Genomic DNA, 23,827 nt, shown 5'->3' on the forward strand with positions numbered 1-23,827 from the left:
AAGTGTTATGCCGAATTAGTCTTTAATCGCGCAGCAAATGCAATGCGAGCCGCCCTGACCGCTCGCTTGATACAGCCTATCCAACACATGCTTTAGTGGCGCCCTCTCGAGCCGTCGACACGGAGTGCGGCAGCCGTGAGTGCTCAATGATCTCACTACCCCTCCTCTAGTTCACGGCCACTCAAGCCAGGACCTACGACGTCATGAGGGAGGTTATTTTTTGCTTGTTTTTGTAATTCTAATTTGCCTATAACTTTTAAAAGAAAGCGAAATTTGAGAAAGGAAAGGCTTCATTAAGTTACTTCCGCTCAGGTTCGGTGCAAATTAAAAACCAGTCAAAACGTCCTTGCAGGGCCCCATTAAGCAGTTCGTTTGAAATGTGCATTCAGCACCATCAAGATTTCCGGCTATTAATATGAGCACGTTTTGAGCATGCGCTGTAAACATTGCCCTCGGATATGGTTTCCAGTAAATACCCTCTACTACTGGTAAAAAGACTGGAGGAGTTTTGTAAGCAATTCCAGACTCCAACGAGAAAAAGTCGAGCTTAGCGAGAAAAGAAAAATACGTGTCGCTTCAGTCGAATTTTACCTGTCTCGCCAAAACAACGCGTTTTTAAGCGTCAGAGGTTACCTTAAGGTGAAAAACTCGCAGCTTCGCTCAATTATCATTTGATCCACAGGGTTAAAGCGTCCTTGATCGCCGCTGTGCAGTGATTCTGCGATATTACTGAGCGAACACCCATTTTAAAGCAGACACGGAAGATGGCGCCACCGTCGTTTTGCATGTTGACTGTCGTCACCAAGCGCCCCAGCAAACTGCACGGCCCCTGACGCATCCCCTGGCTTGGTAGCAGAGCAATACGCCTCCAAAAAACAGCAAGAATAAGTAGAATCTTTTTTTTGTCTGCCATAATGCTCAGGCCTGCGAATGTCTGCGTGCTCGGCAATGCTCGTGCGATAATAAAAGAAACGAATCGAAACAAATGGAGTTTTACGCAGGAGCAAGTGATTATTATTTTCACTATCTCCAAGGTCCTGATTCTTTTTTTTACGTTTTTTTTTATTATACACGTTCTCGGATGTAGCTCACCTTTCATCCTCTTTTCACTCAAAGTGTTCCTTTGGCTGCGACTCTTCCATGCGTCGTAACAAAAGACCGTCTCTCAAAGGATGCCTTCAAAGTGCGCCTCAAAAAGCCTCATCTTCGGAACAATGGCGCTTTTTTGTAGGGCGTTCGTATGCTTCGCCGAAGCCAGAGTGGTGGGTGCCGCCCCGGTATTGCGGACGGCAGGAGGGCAAAGCCGAGAGCAGGATGCAACAAATTGTAAGCCCCGATATCAGTGTTCCCGAGGGAAAGAAGGAGAAGGAGAGCTACAGAACTGATTAAGGCGTTCGTGAGGCGGACCAGCAGCGCGAAACACATGTACAACGAAACCGTCCGATCCGACGTCCGACCGCGCAATACGACGGTCGGAGGCGAGGGTTTCCAACGCTCTCCGATGCTACGGAACCCCCTCGTTCCCCAAGGTCATTCCGGCAGTCCGCAGGTCGGATCGGACGGTTTCGTCGCACATGTGTTTCGCGCATATTCTTCCGCCTGGCGGAAAGTCCTCCTCGCCCTCTTTCTTTCTTGTATTGTAGCACGGCGAGGCGACAGGAAAGGTCCCTTTTTGCGCCGGCTTCTTCTGAAAGGATAAGCCGAGAAAATCCCCTTTCTGAGCGACGGGCGATCGGTGCGGTAGCAGCGACCTCGTGACTTACAGGGATCTTCAGCTCCTATCGCGTAATCTGCCCTATTTTTTGGCTCTCGCCAAGCCTAGCCGGCTCTCGCCAAGCCTAGCCCCTCAGGGGTAAGTTTTACGGAGCTGCAAGGCTGCGCCCTCGCAGTCACCGAATTCGAGCTGTCGAAGTCTTTGGTTTAGCCCGTGGCAAAGTAAACGCATACTTGGGAGCTGCGATGCATCCCCGCACCATTGAAGGAACGTTTCATAGATATTCTCGGTTGATCAAGGAGCCCAACACACATGCGCGAAATGTGGTGATTTGAATATGTAAGGATGACTTACATCTTCACAAAACATTCCGTCCGGAAAAAAAAAAAAAAAAAAGGAACGGCTTATCACGCTCATACCTACCTCAAATTGGGATCGATGGAAGAGAAAACGATGTACCGAGCGCGGGCATCTTGTAGAAGGTCTCTGTTTTCCAGCAGCGAGCACACATTATTGAAGAACTTTAGCAGACTATGTTTTCAGCCACGCTATATTGTCACGGGTGGTGACCAAAAATAACAAATAAACAGGAAGAAATAAATGTTTAATGTGGCGAACTTGTGCCAAAAATAAAAGAGTACAAAAGATAATAATAGAGCGTCGCGGGCGTCGCGTCGAAGTCGGCGTGGCAGCAGAGTCGAACGCTGAGGCGAGACTGGCTGTGGCTCGCCACGCGGAGCCCCTTATCTACATGCGTGGTCTTCTAGAATAATCGGCGTAGAAACTTCGACGCGTAGAACATTCGGGCCTGGAACAAGCAACATGATTCTCGAATTCCCCAGAACACTAAATTGCAGGAATAAACAAAAGACAAGTCACTCCCAGGATTCGAACCCTAGCTTTTCGCGTGGGAGGCAAGCGCGATAACCGTTAGGCCACGCGCGCGCTGCCTACTTGGCCAGCTGCGCGCGCGGCAATATTTAGCGGGAGCTCGCGCTGCGACTTCGATGCATTCCCTGAATGCGCGCGCCTGAAGTGGCAGCGGGCCTTTGAAAATGATATACTAAAATGCTCTGTTGTGTGCCTAACTCGCAGAACATGATGGGCAGCAAAATGTATGAAATTCATATTGACACATTCTCAACAACCACCTGAGGTGAGAGGGCATCAAGGGTGGATTCAATATTACAAAGTTTTAGTGGGTCGCTTTTAGCCACTTCGATAACCGTACGGTCCTACACCGCAACGAAATGTAAGCTAGACTCGCTCTTTACATTCTTTATCGAGTACGGCTGTGGAACGGTAAAGACAATATTAAACCCCTTTTTGGCGACTCTAGTGTGTCGTGTTATGGTTGAACGTTGCTTGTATTGGTACCATAGCACAGGCCGCCACTACGAAGTATTTGTGGTGTCTCAAAGAATCTAAAGCAAAAGCAGACATTTTTTTTGACGTAACACAGAATAGTATTTAACATTGTGAAAAACTTTAGGTACCCTACGCCATAGGTGTAGACTACGGGGGGGGGGGGAGGGGGCAGAGCTCTCCCCTGGGCCATGATCCCGACCGACATCCTGTTTACGCGCCATGTAACGAGCTTCTAGTAGTGGCATGTAAACAAAATAACGCCCACGTTGCCTTTATTGACAAAATACATGGGAAATGGAATCCCAGCGTGCTTACACCCCCCCCCCCTCCCCCCCTTGGGGAAATGGAAAATCTACGCCGCTGCCCTACGCCACGCAGTTACCACGAACAAACAATCGGAGGTGTTTTCCACATCTTTTTTTCTTGTTAGAAGTGAATGATGTTTAGGAAACTGTTAATGCGAGTATCCCAGCTAAGCGGTAGATTTTAGTGCGAGCCAATACATTGCTGGGGAAAATAGGAAAAAGCGCCGATGTCGTGTTTGCGCTAACAGTTCCGCGTAATGTACGTATACCGCTGCACAATCAACGCTAACGGAGTGAGTAGTAGTAAAAGTGTACACGATCAGCCCAATAATCGATCAATGCGTAAACATGTGTTTCCGATATCGACATGTCCGTTTTCTGACATCGGATACTATCTAAGGAATGTGGGTGTCTATCACTGACATCCTATCTATTCGGATATTTAAATGACTAACTGCGTGCATATGTTTCCGATATCGGGGTGTCCGGTTTCTGACATCGATCCTATCTATTCGGATATCTAAATGGCTAACTGCGCGCAGTTGGGTCTGACTAAGAGTCGCGACAGGCTATTAGCCAATCCTATCCTAACTTATTCATATATCAGAAACGGACGTTCCTGATATCTGAAAAAATTTTTGATTTTCGATAATCGATAATCCCGATAAAGCCGATAGACGAACACTGCCAAGCAGTTGTCACGTGACAACCACGTAACAACTGCGAATTTTATTTACTCCGAAAAAGGCTTTTAAAATACTTTCGGCTCGGGCGGTTTCGAACCAGCGACCTTCCGTTCAGTAGCCCGACGCGGTACCTCTGCGCCACAAAGGGAAGTGAATGTTCCGAACTTAGACGTTGTCTGCAAACGTGGGTAGTGCTAGGGCTCGCCGCTCTGTTACGCTCTGTCAAGTGTAGTTTATAGTTGGTGATGCTTCCACAAGGTGGCGCTTGAGGTCGCCGTCGCCGCACCAATCAGCGTACTCCCCGCTACGTCGTTGACTCGTGGGAAAGTGTGGGGACACGCCGCTGGATGGCGCCATGTGCCGTGTGGTTGGTGATATTCCCACAAGATGTCGCGAGTCCAGTGGCTAATCGCGTCATTTGTGCGGTGTCGTCACACCAATCAGCCTAGGGCATTTTCTCTTTATTTATATATATATATCTTCTCCATAAAGACTCCGCGCATTAGTTATGGAAGTTAGACGACCGATCGTCATGCATCAAATAGCTGCCATCGTGCTTTCCCTTCCAATCATCTACATTATTGTCTTTGGACTTGCCACGTCTCAACCAAACCCTTACGGACATTGCACACTCGAGACAAGTTTGACGGAAGACATCAAAGTTCATCGATGTTCAGACTCTGTTTTGGCAATACGTGCCTGGATGAAAGTGTACTATCCCGAGAAAATTGGCGTAAACTTGGACAAGAAGCAGACTCGCAACCTAAAACAATGTCTTCACGAGGCCGACGTTCGTGTCTTGCGGAAACATGACCTACAGTGCGAAGACACTTGCAATATGAGTGAGTCGATGTATCTTCGTCGACGTCCATTCAATGTGTATCAAATTAGACGAGTGATCGGTGGTAAACGCTCGATGTATGGGATAAATTTAGATCACGAGGCAACATTGCGTCTCTTGGAGTTTTTGAATAAAGAGTAATAAAACACTCTACGTGTGTGTGTCTCAAACAAATCTGCAGAGTCTATTGAAAGAATCATTGCAGTGTGAAGAACAACATCGTATACATTTTTTTTTTGTTTATTTTTCAAAATCACCTGCCCTAACCCAACTGTTGTGAGAGGAATCATAGCCTCTCCATTTCACGAGGTATTGGAGATCAGGCGCACGTCGTTTTCTCAAAATCTTCTCGATGATCCAGGCCTTGTTTTCGGGGTTGGAAACACGTTGCAACTCAGCTTCGTAGAAGGAACCGAGAACGAGCTCTTTTCTCACCAGGTCGACGAGGTAATATATTGTGGGAATACCTAGTCGGATTCTGTCGACAATAAATACCTCATCTGTGAAGGACTGTTTGTACTTGTTTTAAAAGAAGGTGTCGTTCTTTGGATATGCGCACATAATCCCCGATCCGAAATTTCGGTTTCTTGGGTGCTCCCGACGGAGGAGGGAAAAGATGAAGAAAGAAATCTTTCTGATTCTCCTCGGTGACGTCGATGGGTCGAGCACCCAGCGTTCGGTGGTAGCTGTGGTTGTAGGATTTTACGATTTTGGGAAGGATCTCTATTAACCGCCTCGTTCTTGCATACTCAAAGTATTTATAGATCCGACTCATAATGGTTTTTTGCACGCGTTCTACTATGGAAGCCTTTTGCTTTGAAAACACAGAATACAATTTAACTCCCTGCTTATTCAGATATGACACGACTAATTTCCCGTAAAACTCACGGCCGTGGTCCGTGCATAGAAGCCTACTTTTCTTCATCCTACGAAAGACGATTTTAAGCGCTCTCACGACCTCTTCTCCCGTCTTTCGAGTGATCGGAACGGTGGAGAGAAATCGAGAAAACGTATCGATCACAAACAAAAAGTATCTCTTTCCATCATTATATTTGGCAATTTTTTGGATTTCCACAAGCTCCGCCTGATAGACGTCTCGAAGTCCCAGCGACAGCGTCTTGCGGTATAGACGAGGGCGTTTGGTTTCCCTAAACAAGGTGTAAGCGTCAGATCCCTCTAAAAACTTTTCCGCCGTTCTTCGGCCCGTATGCCTGGCAAGTCTATTGACTCCACCGAAGGATGCGGGATGGGCTGCTCTGTAGTAGACCGCTTTGCTTTCCTTCTCTGACGACGGCATCTCGACTTCCGTCGGTAAGACTGAGCGCGAAAGGCTGACAGGTCCAGGAAGTTATTAATTACGGCGGAAACTGCACCTCTCACCCAGGAAGGTTGTCTATTGTAGAGCTCGTAGCGTAGTAGATCGATTATGTTGGATTCCTCGATCCTCTTTCCGTGAACAACCAACTTTCCATCGGGGGTGTAGGCAATCACCGACGAAATGCTCTCCAAGAGCCCCTGAACCTTCTTTCTTTGACGTGGAGGAAATGAGGAAAAAATTAGCTCGTCGTTGAAGTAATCTTCGTCTAAAATATCTTCCATGTCTTATCTAGCACTTGTTTAGATGTCCGTGGAGCAGGATCAGCACAGGCCTCTGCAGCAGCAACAGCGAAGGTCGAAGGTGAGTGCGGCGATGATGATGATTCTTGCTGCTCCGAGGAACGCTTCGGTGAAATATTCGGAGAGGAGGATCCTGCTCGACTGGTCGATCCTGCTTTGACCACCCTTCCTTTAAAGCGATCGTAGTTTACGATGCTCGTCGGCAGATTTTGTTTGACCAATAGCGTCGCGACACGTTCGAAATGAATGGGAACTGGCATCTGTTTCGCTCGCGAAATTAGATAAGAAACCACATCAATGATATTTGACTCATGGAGAGGCTTCTCGTCAATTATAATCTCTAACGTGTGTGGGTCCCATGCAATCACTGGTTTTAACAAATTTAGAAGTGATCGACCTTTTGCCCTATAGGTTTTGCTCAAAATATTGACGACTGCATTGATATCGCGATCTTCCGTGGCATCATTCGTCTGCGTCATTTGTTCTCTCGTAAAGGGAGTCGTTTCCTGAGGCATGACGTTGTTAATATCAGGATTGTGCGGACGTAAACTTTTATGAAGCGTCTGAATGATTTTTTTCAGTTTGACGTCATCCGCTTCCCCCTCTTGTCTTAAAATATCAGGAATATGCTCTTCTTTTGTAAGGTATGAGATGGTTTTTCTTCATTTTCACACCCCGATGGCCTTGGCGATAGCTCTTCCTCCGAGCGTGGATAACAGACCCAAGAGAGCCGGAAGGATCAAAGGTAAAAAGCCTCCTTTCTGTATCAATACCCTTTTTATATTCTTGTGACCTTTCTTTCGGTTTCCCAATGATCTTATGAGGGGTACAAACCTCTTTACCTTCCTTTTTATAATTGGTGTGAGTGGAACGTTTCCTCTGCAAAGGTTTAAGCAAATTTCGCGAATGATGTTTAGATGTCCCTTTTTGACGTCACGAAGAAGGACTTCTCTTTGTCTAGACGATTTAGTTTTGGACAAGAGGTGCAAAAACCTGTCCCTTCAAACGATTCATGAGGAAGTGTCGTAGACGACTTCTGGTCCCTCGTCCGGCAAGATCCTTGTTCTCACGCGGAAATTATCGGGGCAAGTTTGCGACAGGTCGATTAGGATGTAACTGAATGGTGTTTTACACGCGTCCGAATATATACGCGGAAGGACATGCCCTCTCTTCCCTCCAAAGAGCTGTCGAGATAGTACCTGGAGTTGATCGACAATCCTCACCAATCGGAATATCATTAGAGCCGTAGAATTTAAGCTGATTGTTCGAAAGTATGAATCTTGGTGAAACATGTTCTGAGTAATGAAAATGACGGAGGCGTTATAGTGGTGAGCAGCGCCTATGAAATACTCGCATATCTCCTTCAGTTTTGTCCTATTTGAGAGAAAGTCGTCGAAAATAATTAGCGAGTTTGTCTCGGGATCCAAATTTTGCGGAATGTCCTTAGTGAACACAACGTCCGGGTGATCTTTAAAAAACGGTTGCTCGTAAACGTACACGTAGAAAATGACGTCCAACTTCTTATCAAACATTTCCTTTCTATAATGCAACAATTAACGAATATACATGCTTTTGCCTGATATCGAAGAACCAATCATTGTTACAGACGCGGGCGTCTCAAATTGTAATTTATTGAGAACGAGCGTCATGACGGCCGGTTTGCAAATGTGAAAGGCAGTGTATCTACATCTTTCTATATACGCCGAATACCTTTACCACCTTCCTTACGAAAATACACGATGAGACGACCCCCCAGCTTCCCTCGCGCTGGCTTATCATAACCATAAACTCAGAAGCAACCGACCCTGGTGTCGAATTCTCACTTAACACGCACAGCTGTTCGTCTGTTCGTAAACAGATTGCTTTAAAGCGAAAAGCTGAAACAACAGAAACCTAATACGATGCACGGTGTCCAATTCGCGATTGTGGAGGCTGTCACGTCCAGACATGTCTCGCGGTGCCAATCGTTTTGTAAACAGGCTGCTATAAAACTGACGGACGTCCACCGTTTCTTCAGAGCGTGCCACTACACGTGAGGTGAGGGGAAAAATATTTTAAACGCGTTTATTTTGTGTTTAACATACATTTTTATTACAGGAGCCCACTGCCGCCACCACCGACCCAATGATGGAGAACCTCCTGGACAAGCTTAACTCCTTGAAATCGCCGTCAAACTTTGTTAAGATGGATCTGATTCCGTCTGATGTCAAGCTGCCTGTGTTAGACATTGGACGTTTGGACACACGTTACGGACCGTCCGTCTTCGTATCCCTCCAGCTGTCAGACGACATTGTCAAGGTATTTTTGCCTAAACGATTTTCAGAGCTCAGTGACGAGGAGCTTGAAAGTATGCGTCACATGACGGGATTAGTACTAGAGAGAAGCAAGGGCGACGGACGGTCACCCATCATTGTCTTCTCGAAGTTGGACATTTAGGTGTCTTTTTTTTTTTATTTTCTCAGAAATGGTAACCTGTCACTTGTGTAACGTACGGGAGAGGCAACAATATTCCAGCGCAGAGGCATTACAAGTTCATCTGGCTCTTGTACATAATGTTCCCTATCAAGATTGCATTCCATTTCGTGAAGGCCTCTGCGCTTTTCGAAACTTTACGATGCGCTATGGTATGTATTTGTACGAGCGCGACGACGAGGCTCACGACGTCTCTACACTGTTCCGTCATCACTCAGATGCAATGTCCAACGTATTTAGACATTACGGAATGCCGCTGCGTTTTTTTATCACGTTAACCGCAGAACTGACACGACTTAACTCCGAAGGCGAATTTGACTTTAGCGTGCATTACTTTCACTCTTTCGTTCACACGATCTGGGCCGAGGGTAACATCGCTAGCGCCCTGCAGCTTGCCTGCGGCGAGATAAACGCCCGTCTAGAGCAGTATCAGGAACGTGGGTCGGGTTTCGCGCTCGTCGCCATCCAACAATGTAGCATCACAGTTGGACGTTTCGTTCCCCAGAGGGCCGGATGTCAAAGTTTCACTTTGCCGAAGGAACTGGCAAACAAACAGTGTATTTTGAATGTGAACGAACGCATGAAGGACTCCGAAAGAAAAATGTGCTTCACCTTTTCCGTGCTTACGGGATTGCATCCCACTCAACATAAAACGAGAGCTTCCTCATACAGGGACCATCTGAGCAAATATTCGTTTCCTTTAAACTATCCAGTGACGTTTCCAGAAGACGTAGAGACTTTCGAAAGAAAAAATCGCGTGTCCATCAACGTGTACGGTTACGAACGGGAAAAAAAGTTTGTCTATCCTCTCAAAATCAACGATCACGAGTTGGAAAAGCATGTAGATTTGCTCTTGATTGACGACGACTTTGTCCTCATCACCAACTTCGCCGGGCTTTTCGAAAACAGGGCTAGCTACCGATTCCGTTGTAAAAGATGCATGATGGGTTTTCGTTTTCGGACTTCTCTAACCAGTCATTTTGCCTTGTGTAAAGAAAAAAAGCCAGTCCGAACGGTCTTTCCTAAAAAAGGGGACGCGCTTTATTTCCGTAACACTCACCTCATGGAGCCTTTTCCATACTTCTGCGTCTACGACTTTGAGGCCATCTTGAAACCGGAAAACACGGGTCACGTTTACGAGAGTCACGTACCCAGCTCGTTTTGTATTCTAGTGATCCGTTCTACAGACTCACGAATCATGGAACGTTTCTTGTATCGAGGCGAGGATTGTGTCGAGCAGTTCATTTCCATCCTCAATCAAATGTCCAAACTCATTCCCGAGTGGATTAGGAGCGATCTCACGACGGTCAAAAAGACACAGAGCTCCGCCAGTGACTGTGATGTATGTGGCGAGTCGTTCGACGAACGTAAAAGAAAGGGCAACGATCATTTTACCGGACCTTACAGGTTGTGCAAAGGCTGTAATTTAAACGACAGGAATAACAAAAAAGTCATTCCCCTGGTTGCACACAACCACTCGTACGACCTTGCCTTTATTTTACCGAAACTACATCTATTCGAGTCGAAAGATATGTATCAAGGTTCTCCCCAGTAGTTGTCAACAGTTTAAGCGACTCGACGTGGGTAACCTACGGTTTCTCGACAGTCTAGCTTTCCTCCCCGCGAGCTTGGACGCACTTGTGCAGGACCTCCATTCCAAAGGCTTGGAAAATTTTCGCTGCCTTCGTGAAGCGTTTCCTCAACATATTGAGTTGCTGGCACGTAAGGGTGTGTTTCCCTACGATTATATAACCGACTTCAGCGTCTACGATGAGCCCGAGCTGCCACCACGTGAGTCGTTTTGCAACAAGCTTAATGACGCTCACATTTCTGAGAAGGATTATCACCATGCCCAGGTCGCTTTTGACACGTTCAAGTTCAAAAACGTGGGAGAGTACAGTGACTGCTATTTGAAACTCGACTGCTTACTTCTATCCGACGTAATGCAAAATTTTAGGAAATGGACCCTGGAAACCTACGAGATCGATCCCTTGCATTTCGTGTCGCTTCCTGCCCTCAGCTTGGCCTGTGAGCTTAAGCAAACAAAGGTCAAACTTGAGTTGCTCAGCGACGTCGACGCATATCTTTTTATCGAATCGGGTTTACGAGGAGGAATCGTGCAATGTGCAATTCGACATGCGAGAGCTAACGTTCCAACCAGCGACTCGTTCGATCCTAACAAAGATGCTTCTCAAATGTTCGACCTCGATGTGAACGGTCTTTACGCATCAACGATGAGACAACCGCTTCCGTACGGCAATTTCCGATGGCTCGATCGCGAAGAAATCAATGCCCTTCAGTTCGCTCAGGTTTCAGACGACTCACCCACTGATTACATCTTGGAGGTAGACCTAGACTATCCAGAGGAACTACACGACTCGCATGCAGACTTTCCTTTGGCTCCGGAAAAACGAGGGGTTCCTTTCGAATGGCTTTCGTCTTATCAAAAGGCGCTAGTGAAAAAATTTGGCCTACCCGAGAGAGAATCTGAACGTAAGCTTCTTTTAACCCTATTTCCCAAACGTAATTACGTTATTCATTTCCGAAACCTAAAGTTGTACCTGCAGCTAGGGTTAAAACTGAAGAAGATTCATCGCGTCCTGCAGTTTTCCCAGCGGGCCTTTCTAAAAGAATTTATCGACTTCAATCACGATCTGCGCAAGCAGGCTACCAACACCTTTCAGAAGAATCTGTCAAAGCTCTTTATGAACTCGATCTACGAAAAGACGATTGAAAATCCTCGCCAATACAACGACATTGTCATTAGCGTTTCCGAGGACGAAGTCGTAAAAAATCTGCAAAAACCTAACCTTAGACAATTTACAGCGATCGGTCCGAACGTGGTCATATTTCAATTTTCACAGAAAACTTTGCACCTGAACAAGCCCATATAGGCAGGTTTCTCTATCCTAGAGATGTCGAAGATCGTCATGTACGATTTCTTCTATAATCAGATCAGGAGAGTTTTCCCGGATGCTCGCGCTGCATATAGCGACACGGACTCATTTATCCTCCAAATCAGCGGTCGGGACGTCGACGAGAGGCTCGCACAGCTTACCGAGAGCCACCTAGATACTTCCGGTTACCCGTCCGACCACGCCTTGTATTCGCTTCAAAACAAAATGCGACTTGGAGGTTTCAAAAACGAGCTGCCGAAGGACCACATTCTAGGATTTGTCTGTCTTAAACCGAAACTCTATGCACTCGATCTAGAGTCTCAAGAACATTGTGTGAGGGCTAAAGGAGTAAAAAGATGCGAGTCGCGTAAGCTAACTTACGATCTCTACCTTCAGACTCTCGAGACACAAACTCTGCACACTGTCACCCAAAGAATCATTGCTCGTAAGCAAAATGAAAACAAAAGTGTCGTCGTAGAAAAAATTGGATTGAACCCCTTCGACAACAAGCGTTTTATCGAAGACAACGGACTTTCGACGCTTCCTTACGGACATCTCAGACTCGGCGAAATGTCCTCCTCCAAGACAACCGGGTGTGTTCGATAAAAGTGTAATCGCGGCAGAGTATTTTTTTTTTCTTTTGGGATGAAGGGAGTAATGATATGTTTCAAATCCTGGAAATGTCGCCCCCCCCCACCCTATGTACTCAATAAAAATGTTATTCCGACACTGTAATTTTTATTATTTTGAACCTGTTTTGTTAATGTATTCTTATAATATGTTATATTGTAAGTGTGTATTCATGTCTGTTTTTTTATGTAGAGCGTTTTCAATGCACATGAATGCATGCAATAAAACGATTCATGCTTTACTTTTTGTGTTTGTTTTATTTGACTGAAAAGAGATTACAAAACGCTGCAGCAGGATAGCTCTAACTTGGCAGATGGAAATTGTTTCCGCACAAGTACAGATATCAAACGATCGTTCCATCGATGATCGGTTGGCGAGAACGCCTTGGTGCATTCGCGGAGTGGTACACCACAACACAGGAGACGCCGACGTATAGACAGTAAAGTCCACACGTACTTGACTTGAATCCTTGAATTCTCTTTTTGTTGAAGAAGAAGCTGGAAACGTTTCCGATAAAGTCGTAAAATTCTTCGTGTGTTGGAATCATACCAAAACTGTCAAAATAACTAATCGAATTGTCCTTTGGAGATATGAAAAAAAGAACCCAGTATACGCCGGAAGAAGATCTCGGTGCCGTGTTAAGTATGTAAAGACCCTGGCTTGGTCTCTCCTGGCCAATCTCGTCGCAAGAAAAAGTACCGCGAAACCAGGGTCGCGTACACTGGTTGCCTGGAAACATCGAATAAAATTCGTGTTCTTCCATTTCTTTAATTAGCGATCCTGACCCGTCTCTCCTTGTCAATTTCCAAAACGCGTGGTGTTTCTGACATGAACAGGATCGTGACTGCCTTATTTAGGTCTTGTTTGAAAGTCAGGGTGAGTCTCACATTGGCTGTGAGGATTGGACATAAACTCTGCTCTTCCCTGTCGGGAGTCAAAGTGTAGCAGAGAAGAAAAGAGCCTTTTGAGAAGGCACCTTTAGAGAACGGAACGTCTTTTCGACTGAGTCGATGCAGGAAGTTCGTATAGGCCTTCATATAAAGATCCTGATTAAAATCGAAATTTTCCGTCTGCTGAGACCCTCCAACGTCTAGTACGGCCGTTTTCAGATTGAAGTGTTCAAATTTGAAGGGGTCGTGTTCGCGACTTCCCTGAAACGATTCACTCTTTACGAACGCGATGACGAGCTTAGATGGAACCCGATGAGGATAGAGGTCGTCGAGAACGATATGTGACACACCGGGAGAAACGGTTCTGGTTTTGATCTCCACTCCACGTAACAGGTATGATGTGGCAGTAGATTGCAATCGCCTTTCGATTCCGACAAGAACTGTCGGGGCCACTTGGACTCGTCGAATGTACAGAACGATGCGAGGAAGCTGAACAATGCGCTTTTGTTGAATCGTCGAAGCAGCCAAGAGTCTGAAATCTTCGGTATTTTGTCGCAGCACGATGCGGATGTCCACCCCGTTAAGTAGGAGCTTTTCTTGCTGGCAAATGTCGCTGAATATCGGACAGAACATGTCGCAAAGGGTAGATCCCTCGGTGCGCTTGAAGCGAGCGGCAAGTCCCTTGGCATCCGGCGGAATTTCCAGCTTTTCCGGTGTATTGACTGGGTCCTTTTCGTAGAGCATCGCAGAAAGAGAATGATCTCTACTTACCTGGTTTGCATTAAGCAGAATATCAAGATATGAACGATAGGCATAGTTTTCGTACTGGCTGACAAGTGTTTGATTCAGATAAATGTGTAGGTATTGAAAGAGGGAGCTTCCAAAGGACTGAACCGGAATCACTTTAACGTCCGTAACCGACCCGTCGACTGCAACAGTGCTCGCAGGATCGCCATTAGCTCGAACGATTTTAGATTGAATGTGAAGGAAGCTCGATTTCAAATCGTAAATGTGTGGACCCAAAGAAGGGACGTGAAATTCCAAAATGGACGTGGAGGTTGCACTAGCGACGGGAAAGAACTCAAGATATTCCGATTTTTCCAGGGCAAACGAAGTAGGCGGCAGCGAGAAAAGTTCTAGTTCAAGGGTTGTGCACAAACAGGATCGTTCGTGAAGGGTAAAAATACCGCTCGACATTCTCTAGGTGTCAAAAAAGTCTAGACCCTTCCGTCTCTTTTCTCGTGGGCAGACTGAGGAAGGTTTCTCGGTCTTCTTTCTTTTATGACCTGCACCGGAGAGCTTTTGCAGAAGCTCGTCCCTCGTGTTTCGATACGTCTTGCCAATTCATTTTGTGAGGGCATCCCGAAGTGAGGAACCTTGTCTGATGCGCTCTGCTACGTCCCTACCAGTAGCCACGAGTTTTCGACCGAGGTACGGGGCTGCTCTCTTTGTAAACACCGGCGATATTCTTTGATAGATGTCGGACAGTAGACCACTCCCCACTTGGAACAAAGGCCCGGACACAAAATGCGGCAAATGTTTCTCTCCGGAACCGGAAAAATGGTCCACACAGCACGGTGCAGACTTTACGTGCATTTTCTAAAATGCAAGGTTGCTGCGACACGACCGGATCCGTCTAGAAATGGAATGTAAGTTCCTTTCTCACCAACGAGCTCCAGACAAATGGTGTTGACTTCCTTTACGATCACCCTCTTATATTGTAACAAATTGAATGAATACGACATCATCTCATTTCGCTTAGTCACCACGAAAGGTACGACCCTCGAAAGAGGTGCTTTCACATCACCAACGTGTTCCGCTTCTATGATATCGTAATACGTAAAAATGTAATTATTTGGATATAATATGACTTCACGGTCTGCCACGGTAAAGGAGGTATACACGGTCTTTTCACCAAATCCGAGCATGTGTGACAAGTGCTGATTCATCAATATATATCCATTGTGATGCAACTGCAATGCTACGAGTTTTATGTAGGGGTTATGACGACGCAACATTTTTGAGGGAGGGAGTTTGAGTGTAGATTGGTTCGCACTGTTTATCGCATCAATGAGGTGTTCTGCCGATTCGTAGAAGCCCTCGAGAATCTCAATACGGTCCTGTGTCATGACGTGATTAACTCTTGTCAGCTCTATCTCAACCTCTTTATCGAACGTCAATTCCTCTACGGGACGGCCTTCCATAGACTGACCTATACCAAATATTTGTTCTGAAAAGCCAAGTTTTTCGGCTAAGAGAGACGACATGTGCAAAGCGTTGTTTCTCTGGAAGGTTATGGAATACAAGCTTTCTTTTCGAACGAGGCTCGCTTTGGGTCGGAACAATTCTCTCAACCTCTTCCCAACAACGAGATTACGTCTTGTTTAGCAGGGATTCGAATCTTTTTGCTGGAGTCCACATGCCCAGCGTCCGTTGGTCTGACCAAATAGATCTCGTTAGATGGCCTCGTCACATTCTTGATGCTAAATGGAAAATTTAATTCCTCTAGGGCGACCTCATACGGTTCATTTAAAAGGATAGGTTGGGACAGCTGTACCTTAAACTTACTTAAAGTATTATCATGAAATATTTCACTGGAGGCATTGGAGAAAAGGTTCACATAAAATTGATTGCTCATTCTACAGACCGATCGTGCACTCGGTCAACACAAGACTGACCGGGCCGATAGCGAGGCCCCATCTTTTCTATCCGTCAAAATGAAAGACAAATAAATTAAGATGACAATTTATTTCCACGAGTCCACACTATCCGCAGAGACCAGCCTGTACCGAAGAACATCCGCGGCCAGCCGATACACGTAGGTTGCTTCGATGTGATAATTGCACCGTACTGACCGCTTGATGGTATGCACCGTGTCCGAGAGGAACTCCACCACGTCCGTCGTTTCCACTTCGGTCACTCTGGACATCACCTTGCTCACCCATCCCAACAAGAATGTGAAAGGACCCTCGTGCGATGGCCACTCCTTGTCCTTTCCCTCGTAGTGCTCGTAGACGCGGGACACTACACGGAACACAACTGGGTCCACTTCGTAGGGATGGAACTTTCCGAACACAATCAGATCGATGAGCAGTTCCAGTGCAGTCACAAAGAAGTCGTTGTTTGTCTTACGGTCTCCAGTGCAGACTTCTATCTCGCTCCAGCGAGTGTGTTCTTCCGTGCAACTAGTCAGACGACCGCTCGCAAACATCTCGACAGTTCGAACTTCACGACACGAATGGCATAGAGAGTTCGTCGCCTGGGTCATACGACACCTTACGAGCATGTCAGCAGACTGAAGGTCAGTGATAAGATAAGCCGCAGGACTCGCGACATCTTGTGGGAATATCACCAACCACACGGCACATGGCGCCATCCACCAGCGTGTCCCCACACTTTCCCACGAGTCAACGACGTAGGCGGGGAGTACGCTGATTGGTGCGGCGACGGCGACCTCAAGCGCCACCTTGTGGAAGCATCACCAACTATAAACTACACTTGACAGAGCGTAACAGAGCGGCGAACAGTAGCACTACCCACGTTTGCATACAAAGTCTAAGTTCGGAATATTTACTTCTCTTTGTGGCGCAGAGGTACCGCGTCGGGCTACTGAACGAAAGGTCGCTGGTTCGAAACCGCCCTAGCCGAAAGTATTTTAAAAGCCTTTTTCGGAGTAAATGAAATTCGCAGTTGTTACGTGGTTGTCACGTGACAACTGCTTGGCAGTGATCGTCTATCGGCCGATGATCGACCATCGACCGATGGTCAACTATCGGCCGATGATCGATCATCGGCCAATGATCGATCATCGATCAATAGTAAAATTGATTGATCGATTATTGAAAATCAAAAATTTTTTTGATTTTCAAAATCAGAAACATCCGTTTTTGATATCTGAATAAAGGGCGAAACACATGTACGACGAAACCTTCCGATCCGACGTGCGGACTGCCGGAATGACCTTGGGCGGCGAGGGTTTTCGTAGCATCGGAGAGCGTTGAAAACCCTCGCCTCCGACCGTCGTATTGCGCGGATCGGACGGTTTCGTCGTACATGTGTTTCGCGCTTAAGTTAGGATAGGCTAATAGCCGGTCGCGACTCTTACGTCAGACCCAACTGCGCGCCGGCGGCCGACGGCGGGCGCGCAGTTAGCCATTTAGATATCCGAATAGATAGGATCGATGTCAGAAACCGGACACCCCGATATCGGAAATATATGCACGCATTTAGCCATTTAAATATCCGAATAGATAGGATCGATGTTAGACACCCACATTCCATAGATAGTATCCGATGTCAGAAACCGGACACCCCGATATCGGAAACATCGGCAACATGTCGATATCGGAAACACATGTTTTCGTATTGATTGATTATTGGGCTGATCGTGTACACTTTTACTACTACTGGAGTGAATCAGTAAATTTAGTGGCCCCGCAAAAAGTGGTGCTATTTTGTTTGGTTTTTATGGTAGTAAAGTCGTTATTTTTAAACAACCAATTCTGACAAGAGTGCTTCCATTGGGCACCAACTTCCGAGGCATCAATTTGTTCTTATACACTAAATTCTGCATGGCCCTTGCTTAAAAATGTCAATATTGCGTTCGTGCTAGCTGTTTCACACATAGTAAGAAGACCAGTTCATTGCTCGAACATTTAAACAAGGCCTTTCTTACGCCAAATAGACATTTTGCGAGTACGCTCTATTACTGGTGGTTCATACAATAATCTACGTTGTTTATTTGGAGGAAAGGAAGTGATGGTGAGGGGAGGGGGAATTGAATACAAAAGACAACTCAAGGGAACCTCGAGGTTTGTAAATATTTTGCACAACCTATAATGCTGAAATAATTAAATCACTTTTGCTTTGTCGTTTTCAGAACTTGTTAAAAGTCGCGCTAAAGGCCAAGACGCACGAAAAGTCAGATGCCCGTTTATTTTAGCAAGAAGCGTGTATATGCGAGATAGAAATAAAAAAGCATTCGAGTGTAACCGTAGCAATCTCTGACCAAGCCTGAACCTCACTTTTTATGAAACCACGGAGATGACTGCTTTCGACGACTTGACAAAGCAAGCCAAAGCCGTTAATAAGTGAAACTCGTTGTCAGCTGTGGTGCTGCCGACGATTTCTCGAAACCTTTCATCTGTTCAGACAAGGCGTGTAAGAAATCCATTACCATATTATGCTTAATTGCGCTGATTTTGTAGCGGTATTCGTGCATTACGTCGCACTGTTAGCCCGAACACGACATCGGCGCTTTTTACTATTTCTGCCAGCAACATGTATTGTCTAGCACTGAGCTCTGCCACTTAGGTTGGATAGTTGCATAACAGTTTTCTAAACATCATTCACTTCTAAGAAACCAAAATGAGAAAGACCGGCGATAGTTTGTCCGTGCCAACTGTGTGGCAGTATACCTAACATGTGTTTGCAATGACAAATTACCCAAACGTGTTTCATATTAAAAAAAAAATCGGCAACATTTTATTCTTTTTTTAATGCTTTAAAAATACTTTAAAGGAGCAGCACGTGCTATAGCACCGATTTAAGCAACGCTGAACTATAACACGGCACGCTTCGATAGCCGCACTCGATAAAGAACGCTCACAGAAAGGTTATCGCTTATATATTGTTGTAGGGTACGGTTATCCAAGAGCTAAAGACGATCCATTAAAACTTTTTAGTATCGACACACACCATTGCTGCCTTCTCACCTCATGTGGTTGCTGGGATGCGTAAATATAAATGTCATCTACATTTGTTGGCCATCATATAGTGTGAGTTAGGCACACAATAATTTGTGCTCGCTGCTAGAAAACAGACCTTCCACAAGAAGCCTGCGCCTGGTGGTACATCGTTTTCTTTTCCATCGATCCCAATTTGAGGCAGGTTTGAGCGTCATCAGCCGTTTTTTTGAAGATGAAATGTTTTGTGAAGATGTAAGTCATCCTTACATATTCAAGTCACCACATCTCGCGCGTGCGTTTAGAGCTCCTTGATGAACCGAGAATATTTATGAAACGTTCCTTCCATGGGTGCGGGGATGCATCGCAGCTCCCAAGTATGCGTTTACTTTGCCACGGTCTAAACCGAAGAACTTCGACAGCTCAAATTCGGGGACTGCGAGGGCGCAGCCTTGCAGCTCCGTAAAACTTACCCCCGAGGGGCTAGGCTTGGCGAGAGCCAAAAAATAGGGCAGATTACGCGATAGGAGCTGAAGATACCTGTAAGTCACGAGGTCGCTGCTTCGCACCCATCGCCCGTCGCTCAGAAAGGGGATTTTCTCGGCTTATCCTCTCAGACGAAGCCGGCGAAAAAGGCGACCTTTCCCCTCGCCTCCCGGTGCTACAATACAAGAAAGAAAGAGGGCGAGGAGGACTTTCCGCCAGGCGGAAGAATATTTCTGCAGGTCCCACTTTAAAATGTAGATAATTCAAATTGAAAAAAAAAATGAGTTTTTATTTTTTTCAGTATTAAGAGCTACAGAAAGGCGGGGAAAAAGCATCAGAGAAAAATATTAGGTACGTTCGCTTAGCTTAATGAAAATAATCCATGGAGAAGGGCATTATTCTTGTCCAGCTCGCTTGTACCTTTGCATTTAATTGCATCATAAAAATAGTACGGACGACACCGCTATTTAATTCGAAGTTTTATTCGCACCTCCCAATTCACACACCATGCAGCAACAAGGGGGAGCGGTGGCCCAGTGCTTTAATGTGCCTCAGCCGGTAGGCACGCGGAGCCAGAGAACCCGATGTACAAACATGGGATCCTGGGTTCAACCTCCATCCCTTGTTCGTTCGGATCTAGATTACCGTCATACCAGCGTGTGATCGAGTATCGTGACTGCATAATGCACGTTAATAAAGAAATTAAAAAGGTTAACAGTTCTATTGCACTGGCTACCGTTTTTATTGTTAGCGGGAACATGAGACGCTCATTGGTGCTGGCTAACCTCCTCCAGCCTAATCATAGGCAGAACACAATTACTTTAGCGACAGGAAACACAGCGGCGCGGCTGCAATGTTTAATCTCTCCTGTACGCACACGGCGAAGGAATGAGGGCGGGAACAGTAAAAATCGTTCGAGAGTTTAAGTGAAAAATGAAAAGAGAGCGACGTTTACAATTTTCTGTAATGCCGAATTAGAGCGCAGCTCTTGATGAGGAAGAGGGGAGAGTACGAAGGGGAGGGTACGGATGAGTAGGTTTGGCCCTCCTCCCCCTCTGTACCCTCCCCTCGTCCTCTTTTGCTCCCCTCCCATTTAGCAGGAAATGTTCACTAATTTTTCCCGCTAAATTTATCGGGAAACGTTTCGCTAAATTTAGCGGGAAACTTTTCCTGCAAGGTTTAGCGGAAAAATTTCCCCGCTAAATATAGCTGAAAAATTTCCGCGCTAAATTTAGCTGAAAAATTTCCCCGTTAACTTTAGTGAAAAAATTTTTACTCTTGTAACGTCATACGTGACGTCACATGTGACGGCATTATGGGAAACGTCCCATAATGTAACACGCGGTTGCGCCGACGCCGACGCCGCTTAACCCGGAAACGGTCGCCTAGGAGCTGCGCTCTAAAATGAGGAAACCAAAGTGCGAGGAAGAGTCAAAAAGTAACCGTAATTAATTTTTTATTTGCATAATAGTATATATATCATAAAAAGCCTTTTATTAGTTTTCAACATAGTAACCTCGTCGCTCGACAGATGTGCGCCAACGCTTCACCAATTCATAGGTGCTGCGAGGAAAAAAAATTGTGAGTGGCTCCGGAGCCAGAGATGCACGTCCGCTTTCAGGTCATCATCTGTATCAAACGTCTTTCACTCAAGAGCTTATTTGAGGGGTCAGAATTGGTAAAAATCACCCGGTGCGAGGCCTGGCGAGTATCGTGGGTGCGGAATGAACTCGAACCGCAGTAATTTGATTTTTTCCGTTGTCGTTCGTGCCGCGTGAGGGCAAGCTTTGTGTTGCTGCAGCAAGCACCCCCGAGCTGAGTAATCCGCGACGCGACGACAAATAGTTATCATGCAGGTTGCAGTATGATGCAGAGTTCACGGTGAGTATCTTTGGCATGTAATGTTCAACTATAGGGCATTTATGGCCCCGAAAGTCCGTGAGCAGTAGCTTGCCCACCGTTGGCGCTGTCTTGACCTTCTTCGGCCTTGGTGACGTTGTGTGTCACCACTCCTTGCTTCGCTCGCCTTGTCTCTGTCTGGGCGTAGTATATCCAGCATTCATCATCGGTCACATTACGTCCAAGAAAATAATCTCCCTCGGCTTCGTGGTGTCGCAGTAGCGTCTTACAAACATCCACACGCCGCTCCTTAAGGTCCGGCTTAAATTGTTTTAGTACCCACCTGGAGTATAATTCGTGGTTCGGTACCCATCTGAAGGATAATTTGTAATACTGCAGAACATCATGAATGGCATGGCACGTAAAGCCGTGACTAGTATTCAATTGTTCAGCCACTTCAGCGGTTGCGACACGTCAGTTCCCGTGTACGAGCCGTCCTCCAACAGAGGTGGCGTCTGGCGTCGTTGAAGTGTGAGCCCGGCCGATGATAGGCGCGTCCGTCAAACTGGGCGCTCCGTTTGGAAACCCTCTGTGCTACTCGTATACCTTCCAAAGCAATATACAGGCGCCTCCGTACTGCATCAGCTTCATGCGATGAATATCAGCAGGTTTGTTTGCCATCTGCATTCAAAAATCGGATAAACGAACGCTGCTCCTCCCTTGTGCATGCTAAGAAAGGGGCGGCCATTTTGAAAGCGCTGTGTTCACGTGACATTTCCCATGAAGTTGCCAAGCCGACGTGGTGGGTCAAAACATAATTGAAGCGAAGCAGTATATCACTAGGTTCTATTTTCTCACGGCTAGATTGCGGTTACTTTTCTGACTCTGCCTCGCAGTTCAGCGAAATTTGTCCCAGCCTTCCCTAGTAAGAGTCACCACCCGCACGAACCGGTGGCGTCCAATTCAACAGGCAAGGTATTACTAGCGCACGCTCTAGAATGAAAACCTCTGCATATTCGAATTGCTGTTTGGCGTAAATAAAGGGCGCTCTTTTTTTTTTTAACGCAATATTCCTACGTAGTTTCTCGTTTGTACAAGCATAGCCGAAGGCGACGGGCTAAGTTCAAGCACATTTTCTCGGCGTGGGAGGAAACATTGGGACTTTTTTTACCCATTATCTCCATATTTATAGCTTGGGGCAGAGGAAGGTAGAAATCGATTCCGCATAACCTAGCAAACTGCAGAAAAAACGGTCATAGCGAGCCAGTCAAAATGTCAGAGTCATGCACTTGAAAACGTACTATTGGTGCGCACTCCTCAAATGAAGAGTTGTCACGTGCTTTTAACCGTCCTTCTGGTTGCCTCATAGGAGTCGTTGCGCCTATTCTATCGGAACCACCGGGTAGCGATACGACGTCACGTCCCAAAGGTGGCGCTTAAAACGGAAGGCAGCTTGAGCAGACGATTTTTTGCTCCCAAAGCTGGCTCCGCAATATCGCATTTCCCACCCCCTTTTTTGTTTTTTTAGTACGCACGAACGTGCAATTGCTTGTAAACAACGCGTGGGTCTCTGTGCGTCCAGTAGCGCTAACGCGGGCTATACGTGTTTTATTCATTCTAGCTTATTTTGTCTTCGCCCATAGGTAGACACCCAAGTTGAAAAGGGTCACGATGACAAAAATACAAATTCCGGATTTTCATTTTCTGATATTCAATAAATCACAAAGACGTTAATTCCTAAGTACTGCGGTGAAATATTGCGTCTGCATTTTATAAACCTTGTATAGAAGTAAAATATTTGGGACTGTCTGCAATTACTATGCTAAACATTTGGGCAGCATGAGCAACGAAATGTCGCGTTAGCTACGTAAAAATGTTGATCAGTTATTGAGCTTTATTTATTCCTCATAAATAAAGTGGGAGTAATAAATACATTGAGGTATTTATCTGCGCTGTTGTATTAGTTCTTCTTACTACATTACGTGATTGCGATTCCGTTTCGGTTTCAAACGCACGCTGGTCTTCTGTCGTTTGGCAAACATCGTAACCATGCTGCTCGTCCCCGCACGGCTTGCATTCGTTGTGCAATGCGGTTGCGGAAGCTGACTGTGAATCATCATTATTATCAAAGATAAGCTACAAATAATCAGAATCTTCAGAGAAATCTAACCCAAAAGTTTGTAAAGTCAGCAGAAAGGAGGAACGCAGGCGCGGGACCTGTCGACTATCAGGACATATTTTTTTTTAATATCTTTATTACATGAAAATTACGAACCTAAATATTATTTACAAGCAATCGGGCAGGCATGTCACTAAGTAAAGTAAAAAAAATGGGATTTAAAATAAAACACAAAAAACAGTTAAAAAGCAGGCAACATAAGACACTGGTCCAGCAAAG

General features: G+C 45.9%; 1 protein-coding gene across 1 annotated transcript; it reads left to right on the forward strand.

Annotated features, from left to right (window-relative positions):
• The first annotated feature begins 6,535 nt into the window (after positions 1–6,535).
• LOC120839101 lies at positions 6,536–12,099 on the forward strand. Its single transcript, XM_040209328.1, has 5 exons — positions 6,536–6,592; positions 8,629–8,878; positions 9,312–9,932; positions 10,035–10,482; positions 10,610–12,099. The coding sequence occupies exons 1-5, from the start codon at positions 6,536–6,538 to the stop codon at positions 11,895–11,897; spliced, it is 2,664 nt and encodes an 887-aa protein (XP_040065262.1). The 3' UTR covers positions 11,898–12,099.
• The last annotated feature ends 11,728 nt before the right edge of the window (positions 12,100–23,827 follow it).

Source organism: Ixodes scapularis, unplaced genomic scaffold, assembly GCF_016920785.2.
Source record: "Ixodes scapularis isolate PalLabHiFi unplaced genomic scaffold, ASM1692078v2 PGA_scaffold11__112_contigs__length_91849675, whole genome shotgun sequence".
NCBI classification, from domain to species: Eukaryota; Metazoa; Arthropoda; class Arachnida; order Ixodida; family Ixodidae; genus Ixodes; species Ixodes scapularis.